The sequence below is a fragment of the Rhagoletis zephyria genome, unplaced genomic scaffold (assembly GCF_001687245.7).
Source record: "Rhagoletis zephyria isolate East Lansing unplaced genomic scaffold, Rhagoletis_zephyria_1.1 Rzeph_scaffold_03555, whole genome shotgun sequence".
NCBI classification, from domain to species: Eukaryota; Metazoa; Arthropoda; class Insecta; order Diptera; family Tephritidae; genus Rhagoletis; species Rhagoletis zephyria.
The window spans coordinates 40746-51380 of NW_016160638.1; the positions used below are offsets into that span (position 1 = coordinate 40746).

The 10635-nt window shown below is 32.8% G+C and overlaps 1 protein-coding gene across 1 annotated transcript; it reads left to right on the forward strand.

Moving 5' to 3' along the window:
• Positions 1–971: 971 nt before the first annotated feature.
• On the forward strand, positions 972–1850 carry LOC108369231 (homeobox protein abdominal-A homolog). Its single transcript, XM_017624301.1, has 2 exons — positions 972–1034; positions 1137–1850. The coding sequence occupies exons 1-2, from the start codon at positions 972–974 to the stop codon at positions 1848–1850; spliced, it is 777 nt and encodes a 258-aa protein (XP_017479790.1).
• The last annotated feature ends 8785 nt before the right edge of the window (positions 1851–10635 follow it).

The following is a 10635-nucleotide window of genomic DNA, read 5'->3' on the forward strand; positions in this document are numbered from 1 at the left end:
TGGAATTTTATCTTTGAAACGCCACACTTTTCTTTGAAATCGCTTTATTAGTTCTCGTGCAATAAGCGTTTTTGTGAAGCTCTAAAAATTACAACTACAACATTTGAACATAGCCCCCATACCTTAAGGTAAGACGTATTCTACGTCAAAAACATATATTTAATACTTGCGCCGGGTATTTAATGTTCGGCTTCGCCCGAACTTAGACTTTCTTACTTGTTTTGCTTTCATTTAGGGGATGTAAATGCAGTTAACTTATGGGATCGCTGCCTTAAAGATGCTAAGATGGCGCTACACTTTGTGTGGTTCTGCTCCGGCTTTCCAAGGATTAGGTATGAGGCGATGTATTGCAAGACGAACAACTAACCCCTTTGACACCCAACAATCAGCTATGATTTATTTGTAGATCGTATGCATTTTAAAATAGATTGAAAAGAATGCGTAAACAGTACAATGGGCGTTCTTTTCTGCACGCAAAATTCTTTAGTTACGACAAAAAAAATCTCAAACTATGGGAGTAATTACCCGTACCCGTACTATATATAAAATATCCGGAAATTTCACAAAAGATCAAAACCAAATAGATTTTCTTTAACCCTTTTGAATGACTCGCTAACGTCAAGGCCACTCATAAAAGAATGATTAGTAGGCAATGTTGTTTGGAAACAATTTACACCCTCGTAATTGATTTGTAAAGTTCCCAAAAAGAGTTACGCGTTTTGTTGAAGTGCAGGTACACCGCGAGGCTCATTAGCTGAAACTTGTTTGATTTAATCACCACAGGTAACAAGTACTCCTCGTATAAATGGGGAAACCTAAACAGGTACGTCTTTCAGCAGATGAATTCTCAAGTGTGCTATAAAAAGGAGAATTTTTCATTTTGATCCTCATTGCAAAAGTATCACATCACAAGTTAACATATTCATATTCTAAGAAACTTTTAAAAATCTGCAAAATCTTCACGAATAAGTATGAATAAGCGCATCACGGATATGCTCTTCTTACCGTATCCCGGCTCGCCGTTCACGGTGCATGTAAGTATTATTTCTTATACATATATATATTTTTTTTTTAAGATTTTATCTTACGTTCTGTGATGTGTCAGTAATTTAATGACGATTTCGTTCCACTTTCAGGTTACATACAATTATGGCCAAAAGCCAAAAAATTTAATACCCCTAACGCCTATCTCTTCGATAACAATACCATTTCCAACGCAATCAACCACTCCATCATCACAAAATGATCAGCGTTTGCGTGCCGTTTTCAATCGTGAACAGATCGCAGCATTAGAGGAAGCATTTCGTAGAAATAACTTTTTACCAAAAGAGCGCAGATGCGAACTTGCAAGGCGCATCGGATTGGAAGAGAAGCAGGTGAAGGATTGGTTTCAAAATCGTAGAGTAAAAGCGAAGCGAAACCAGCAAATTTTAACTCATAACGAAGCAGGTACGGAGAATGAAGTTGTTGATCAAAATTATGCTGCGAATTCGATGGGAGAGCCAAGAAGAATGAGGGAAGAAAAAGAAGACGTTATAAATCAAATAGTCATGTTTTTAGAAGGAAGCGCGGATATTAATATCAATAGAATTGCGATGCCACCGTTGAATGTGTTGTTGCCACAAATGCCACGGACAATACAAACGTGCTTGTGTACCGATGATTTGGATGATCTGCTCGATGTATTGAAGAAAGAAACCAGAGAAACTCGCGAGACACAAACAAGTCCGATATCGCAGTTAAAGCGGCGTAAAACCGACGACCATGAAGACGTGCCACCACCGCCACAGAAGAAAAAGAGAATAGAAATTCCTGATCAAAGCCGGTTTTATCCGCAACATTTACACTGATACAGAAAGTGATTATAGGAATAGTTTAAATTTTTGATTTTCTAGAAAATTTAGCGTATAAGCACTAGAAATTAAGCAAGAATGGACGAAGTCAAGTTAACGATAGACCTTTTTTTATTTATTTTTTTTATTGATTTATATAAATTTATATGAAACACTTTTAAAACTATATATGTATTTATAAAAATTTTAATAAATATGAATTCCCAGAATAAGATATTCGGTCACTGGCCGTAGCGTTTATTCAACAGTTAAGGTTCCCTTTTCCATGGTTTGTTCGGGCCCTAGCATAAGAAAGTTACCGAGCTCTGAAGTATACCAACATTTTTTCGAATGTCGGGATTTTTTTTTTTGTGGAATAAATGGTTTTCAGTTTAAAATAATAAGCAAGTAATTTTTTAAGCAAAAAACACAACCGACTTCTTTGCTTACAAAAAATTTAGGTGTACCGCCAATTTCTTAATTTCTTCAATGATCGAAACTAAACCAAGGTAGTAATGGGACACTCTTGAGGTACCACTTTTCTAGTAGACAAAAATTATCGAAAACGGTTCACGTGGTCTAAAGTTATCCGGTATATACATAAAAAAATATTCCGACTTTGGTTAGTATTTATTTCATGATTTTCACTAATTTTTGTGAATTCAGATATATTTCAATGGATTATTTGGTTAGCACCTGCAGTTGTACGTTAGCATTCAGCACGTATGACAATATCCCTCGATCAAATGGGCCAATTTACAAAATTTATTCTGAAAATAATTAAAACAACCCGTTTCACTTAACAAATGGCAAAATAACTCAGCTCAACGAAAACAATATATAATAGCTAATTGGAAGCATCTGTTGCCACATGTTGCCTATGAACATTAGGCATGCGACTTTTTCGATAATTAAATATCGACACCTCAGTGGAAAATCGACCTACAATCTCGGCAGCCAGCTCGATAAAGCCCTATCTCACAAAAGTTTTCAAGAGCGCCGTATCTCAAATGAAAATGATGAGATAAAGCGTTTTTGAATCGGCAGCTGAGATAGGGCATTTATGAACCAAATTCTGAGATAGGGCGTTTTTCAGTAAAATTCTGAAATAGGGCGTTGTTGAATAGATTACTGAGATAGGGCATTTTCGAGCTGGTTGCCGAGATAGGTCGATCTTCCACTCAGGTGCCGATATACGCTGGTCCTCTTTTAATTATTACAAATGTTTACTAAGACAATTTTTTTGTATGCTTTTTTTGGCTGACTTGGCTGAAAATTCCATGTCAATCAAATTATGACTGCGATTCAAAAAATATTCCATATATGTATGTACACATCGATGGTCCTCTGCAATAACCATACCTAAAACTCAAAATTAAAAAAAAACGAAATCCTTACATTTTTTCAGTCTCACCCCTTCAATCGGTAATACCACGGTCACAAATATCACATACAATTGTTTGCCCCGATTGGCGACGATTAAAGCGTGTCGCACAGGAGGCAAAGTTCAGATTCCTCTATAGTGACTTAAGATTAGAAAAGTCACATGCCTAATGTAGTGCATATAACGTAAATATGTGCATACATATTTGCCGGTAAAAAGCGCATGTTCTTAAACATTTGGCTTACATTTAAACTCATTTTGACTTGAACGAAGGAAGGACTCGTATAGCGGGCGTATGCTGAGCTGCTTTTAATACCTCTAAGGCCAGACATGCCAAACACATGTGCTGGGGGAAAGCAACTAATGCTAACAACTGGCGCTTCTTCCCACATATCGCTTAATAGCGAATATATGTAGCCAAATGACAGCAACAAATTTACTCTTGCATCATTAACAAGAGTAAGCGGAGAAAATTGTAAAAGTGTATCTTTTTTTATAACTTCTCATAAAAACAAACTCAGCGTTCTAAATAAGTTTTCAAGCGCGTTCGGTAAACTGCTTTTACATGCTTACTACTATGTGTATATGTACTCGTATACGCTTATGTACATACTAGGAATGTTAATCATGGCCTTTTTTAGGTCCCGAAAGTACCGGGATTCTTCACGGGATTTTCGGGACCTGTAATTTGCACTGATGGCAATAATAGAAACTCTTTTTCTTGACCAGTATTGGCTATATTTCTTTTTTTATTAATAATTAATATTTTTTTATAAATATATTCGTGAATCTATGGGCCAAATATAGTAAAATTTTTCACTTTGAAGTCAGTAATTCAAAAATTATTAAAAAAATTCAGTGAAATTTGCTTAGAGAAGAAGTATGGGTATCGAATTGAGGAGGAAGTTCTGTAGAATTTAATTAGATTAAATTTGTTTGTGCATAAGGACTTTTAAGTATTGAAAATGTCCTTTGAAAATTTAATCCTGGAAATTTCGCAATAACTGTTTTTGAAAAAATTATATGTTAAGGACTTATATAAATTCGATAATATCCACGAATTTCGTCCTCCTAACTTTATCAGCTTAAAAATTACCAATATCTCCTTGTGAATCCAAAAAAATTCAATTTTTTAAATTCTGAAGAAATTTCTTCTTTCATTTGGTTCCCATATTTTTATTCTACATTGCATTGAATTTTTTAAATAACTTTTGGAATTAATCATGTCTTATTTAAACTAGTTTCGTTTCGTACTGTTCATACACATAAGCCACATTGATGTCGAATTTTATGTAATTTAATTGCGCAATAACTTGCCAGCGCTTGGAAAAAAATAAAAATATTCTACCAGACCTCCGCCCACATTTGGCATTTAAGCTCCTCTAAATTGAAGACGATTTTTTTTTTTTGTTTTTTATTCTACCAATGTTGGTTAATCCATTCCTTTTTTTATATATTTTTTTTTTTTGTGGCATCCCACAACTACAATGTTAACTCAAATTAAAATCCGTTTTAATGTTAATTTTTCCCCACCAATAAATAGCAATGCCACAACTTAATTTGCTTAATATCCTTAAATATTCCACAGCTGCTAGCCTAGTTGGCCACGCCGGTGTCATTCGGCTTGCTGGTTCAAACGCCCATTGGCCATATAATAAATAATTAGTTAGTTGTTTACGCGCATTTTGTTGCTTCATTAACTTCGTAAATGATTAAATTTGACATTTGCATTCGATCCGATTAACAAAAGCTTCAACGTCTGACATTTGTACATTTAATTACTGGCTTGGTTGTGTAATTACGATGAATGAATGTAATGAAAATTGGCATACACACATACATAGTTAGTTAATTGCCCAGGTATGTTGTATGTAATATGTATTACTGCCCATCTAATGAACTTTTGTTGCGCGTTGTTATGGTTTTGTATTCCAATCAGTGCATAATCATTATCAGGCTTTTGCAATCACACAGTCAGGCACAAAATAATAACTAAATACTATCCCTACAAGACAGCTGAGTATCATATGAGTACTCATATTATCATTATCCCTAATCACAAAAGTGCTTATCAAAGTCCTCATTTTCGTTCAGGCCATGGGAAAAAATTGAGTACTTTCCCCTCAATGTTGTCATCAGAAAGTCCTCAGTACTAATAGTCAAACTACTCATTTATGCCGTACTACAAAAACAAAAGTGTAAATGTGTGAGAATTTTTGCCTAAAGTGCTCAGCAATGTCTTGTAGGGATGCAAATGGAATTCATGAATATTTTGAACGTGTGTGTGCTTCTTTTTTTGCTTTTTTGCTTTTGTGAGAAATGCATACTTAAATTGCATGTGACAAGGCTTGATAAAACAAGTGTCAGATTTTGTTCATATTTACAACGATCACAACTGCAATAATTTATTATAAATATGTTAATATTTGTGTATATAATTTCGCAACCCATAAAATTTCCTAACATTACATTCAAAACGCAGTGTGATCGCAATATTCATTTCGCTAAAAATGCGCTATAGTAAATAAAACCCCTCAAAGTGAATACATACATACATCCAGTGATCGGACTTGAAAAATAATTTGTGTGGTAGAATCTGGAGAAAAATGTGGTGGATTTCAAAAAAGTGTGGCAGATCTCAGGTTTTGAATCAAACTTTGTACAAAAATTAAAAAAATTCTGCAAGGTTCGCCTAAATTGCAAACATTTTAATTATAATCTAAAAAAAATAATCTTAGTATAATAGAGTGCAAGATTGAAGTTGCTAAAAATTGCGTTGAGTTTTGGACATTTTTTTTTTCTTGACAGTGTAAAGCAGTTGCTTCCATATCAAGATATTTTTCGAACATATTTTAAGAGGTTTCTGCAACCTTGCGGAGTGCTGCCAGCTTTTCATTTTATCACAGCACGATGTAGCGAACAAATATGGCACTTTCCAGAAACCGCTACTTGGGATTTTAGAGTTTTGACAATTCTTAAGAAATTAGAAACTTTAGATGCAGTGAAATTCACCAATACTTTCACAAAAATCGCCGTTTCTTAACATTTTCGCTTTAACTTTTTTATAAATCATATACTATTTTGCAATTTAACACAATAAAACAACATTTCCTGTCGAAAAATTGAATATTGAGAAAATTTACTATTTTACGGTTTATTTTATTCTCCCATTCTGCCTGTTGTTAGTGTTTAGTGTTGGACAATTTTTGCTCTTAAAATTAAGAAAATTATGTCGAGCAAAAATAAAACTACTCATAAATGCAAATATGTGGTAGATTTCAGACCTTGTGTGGCAGATCTACCACAATGTGGTAGAAGTCCGATCACTGCATACATCGTCGAGGTTTCGCACTGTAACTCAATGCAATAAATCTTTCCGCCTTGCATTCTCGGAAGGCAGGAATTCAAGGAAACCGGAAATTATGTCGCAAAATAAATAAAAATTTCACTCAAACTCTTAATGCTTATCCTAGTCTTAATCTTTATTAAAATCTTATTCACAATCCTTGTTTTAATCTGCATCTGTATCCCAATTCTAACCTTAGTATTAAGCTTAATCTTAAGCTTGATCTTAAACGTAATCTTAATCTTAATTTTAATATTAATCTTAATTTTAATCTTAATCCTAATCCTAAGCTTTATCTGAATCGGAACCCCATTCCTAACCTTAAGCTCAATCTTAATCGAAATCTTAATTTTAATCTTAATATTAATTTGAATCTTAATTTTCCTTTAAAATATTGATTTTTTCTTGTGAAAAAATTCGTCACAATCGCAAAAATTTTTTATTCTAAATATTATATTTAAATATTTTTAATGACATCGTTAACGATACATATGTTTATCGAAGTTGTCATATCGATATCTTTACTACTCGCAAATGCAATGGTTGTCGATTCTGTACTACATGTACATAAATAGATTCGCAAATACTCGTGTTGGTAATCTGTGTGTTTTACACATTGTTTAAGGCAGTAAATTAAAATTTAAAACGTCAAAAAGTTAAGCTCTAAATACTCTTAATGTATTTTGACATCCATGCGCCACAGTGCGCCATGGTTTGTGTATATAAAAATATGTATTTATTTGCCTTCATTTTCTCATAATTAGCGAAAAAAAAATTTAAAATCATTTTCACAAATCCTTTTGCGTACATGGTTTTACATATATACATAAGTATGTATGTGCATAACATATGCATAAATAAATTCACATTTCAAAAACAAAGTTAATTATGCAGGACACTTTGTTGTTCAACGGTGACACAACACTTTACGCTGATGCAGAAATTCATAAAAGTACACACACATCACAGAATCATTAACACTTCCATCGAAGACAACCATCAAATTACGAGTAAGTATGCGAGTACATACATATGTATGTACCCTGTAGTGAAAAGCCACACCAAGCAGAAAAAATACCAGTTCATTAACTAGTATGAGCCAAAGCGATGGCCTACCTCTTCAGCATCTGCCTTAAAAAATAAAAATTAATATTAAAATAACAATAAAAAACCCAAATTAATGTTGTAAAAGCATAGACACTCAACTAGTTGGGCTGAAATGCAAATTGGTAACATTCTAGTTTCCAATTAGTAGCTTTCCCTGCTGGGTACATACAAATGTACATACATACATACATACCAACGCTTATGTTTACTTATGTGAAAGTTCATATACACCCAACAAAGTTCAAATATCCTTTACAGTTCGTTACGTTGCAGCAAGGGCCATTGAAAAAAATAAAAATAAAAAAATAAGAGCATAAAAATTACATACAGGGAAATAAAGACACAAAACACGCGCAAAGTAAAGTCATCCACGCCCGCCTTCACAAGTGTTTTTTGTTTTGCTTATGCACACATACATTTTTATGTACACCCACACATACATATGTGCCTATATTTATGTGTCAATGCGCCAGTGCACATCAAAGGATTTCATTACTTTCTGATGTCAACTCATTTTCCTGACTCAGCTTGGTTAGCTTTACATACAAATAAAAAAGCCAACCATATGCATACATATGTATGTATGTATAAGTGCCTACACATCCATATTATATATACCTGTTTATGTTTACCTATGTACTTTAGGGTAGGAGTAGATTAATAGTACTTTATTCTTGGCAAAATGACTGCATTTGTGGGTGGCTTCTTGCATGAGTTCATGTTACATATATAGTCGAAACCGGTTATTTGCAATCCGGTTAGCTGAAAACTCTGCTTAATTGGCAATTTAATTTTGGATTTCTTATACAAATTCCATCGGTTATTTGAGGCTTCAGCTAAATAAAAAAATCGGTTTAATGAAAAAAGCGTTTATGTCCCGAAATTCGAAAATACACCAGTTCTGATCCGTTTGATTGCAACAAACCAATCAACTTCATAACATCAAACCACCCTGGAATTTTTTTCGAAATTATAACAAGTCTGTTCACGCAAATAGTTGATCAGCTGATTTCATAGAATTTGTCGAGCAAGGTGGCTTACTTATGTAGTTCGAATTTCGAAATTGAGTGAACAAAATTTGGATAACTAAAATCTGGCACTTTAATAAAAGTTCGCTTAATTGGCTACTGTTGCACTTAACCAAAATTCTGCTAATTGAAAACTTCGGTTAATTGCAACTGAACGTAAAAATAGTGGTGCAGTTAACCGGTATCGACTGTATATGTATGTATATCCTTATTACACCGCACGATTAATGCATTTCGCAAAAGGACTCAGCAACAGTTGTGCGCATATGAGTGCATACATATGGCTCATTCCATGTCAAATCTACTAATGATTGGAATCGACCATTTTTGATTTGGACAAATTTTGCTCAGAACTTTTCTTGTATCATATAACAAAGTTCTGTCAAAGGAAAATTTTTTTTAAAAATTTGCGAAAGTTCAAATTTGATAATTTCCCGGAATTTGCATGTTTATTGTTGGATATCTTAAAACTATTTTAATTACAAAATTCATTCCGGTCTCATTCTAAATGGCTATTTAAAAATAATTCATATATTAAAAAACACAAAATTTTGAAATATAAAAGATTGTAAAAGCAGAAACTTATATAATTTTTTGCTAAATTTTTTAAACAATACTGGTATTAACAGGTCCCTAAAATTTCAAGGTGTCTTTTAAGGACGGAATTTTTGAACTTAAAAAAAAATAAGTTTGCAAATAAATAGAAAATATAATAAAAATAATTTTAAATTAATTAAAAATGGTTTAACATAACTTTGTTTAAAGTTTGCAAACAAAAATTTTCCAAAGTTCGAAAATTTATATTTAAAAAATACCTACTTAAAAATTGCAGGATCCCTTAAGATCAGTTGGAGGTTTGGTATGAAAAAACTTGAATCCAAATTTGTATGAGCTTTTTCTTTTACCATTTTATTTTTAATTTCAAAATTCTGAAAAATTTTCATATAAATTCTTTTCCTTATAGCCCTAAATACCAGCGTTAAAATAAATGAGACCAGAACCATTGTCGTAACTATAATAGTTTTTGAGACATTCAAAAAAATAAACTGTCAAAATCCCGGAAATTGTGATATGTATTTAGAATTTTCCATAACTTTCAAAAAAAATAAAATGTTTTCTTCAGGCTGTAAAAACTTTTTCCCACAAGGGCACACAAGTTCATTTACAGCTAAGGATGAATATAGCCAACCATTTAGCGCACCTGTACCGCAAAGCTAAATCCGCTAAAAAAATCAGGATGAAGATACTTTTGTCAAACAAATTTTTTGTTAACATTAAATAACAAATACCCAGCTTGCTTCGCGACGCCTGATAAGAACTACATACACATATCACGCTTGAGTAGACATGCCTTCGTTATAGCTGCATTTGCCGGTTTGTAAAGAAGTCATTATTTATTATCCTGACTGAAAATTGACTCTTATTTTTTACTGTGTCTATAAAGTATGTTTATGTTCTTATATATGTACATATATGACAAAACAAATTATTTCCTTTTAGCATTTGTTACTCTTTTTACTCCTTGATGGAATTTATGTGCGAGATATCAAAATTCATACACATGGAAACCAGATCGATTTTTGAATCAATTCGAATCGAAATAAAAATAATCGTCGCAGGAGGAAATCGTCAAAAAATAAACCGATCTCCCAAGATAAATTTAAAAAAAAAACTAAGATCTGACCAACACTGAAATTACAAGTAATTTTAAAGCAAACATCGCTTTCAATATCCAGATTTATTCATAGCTGTCAGATAGTTAACAACCCGTAAATAATTTTGGGAGTACAAAAAAGTGAGTTAAGCTTTTTCTACGTACATATATTAAGACAACGATATGAGCATTCCACACAAATGTCATAAATTGTTAGCCCTACTAAGGAAAATGATTGCATTTGTTAGATCTTGTTTTTTTGGTAAAAATTTAAGCAAACATAC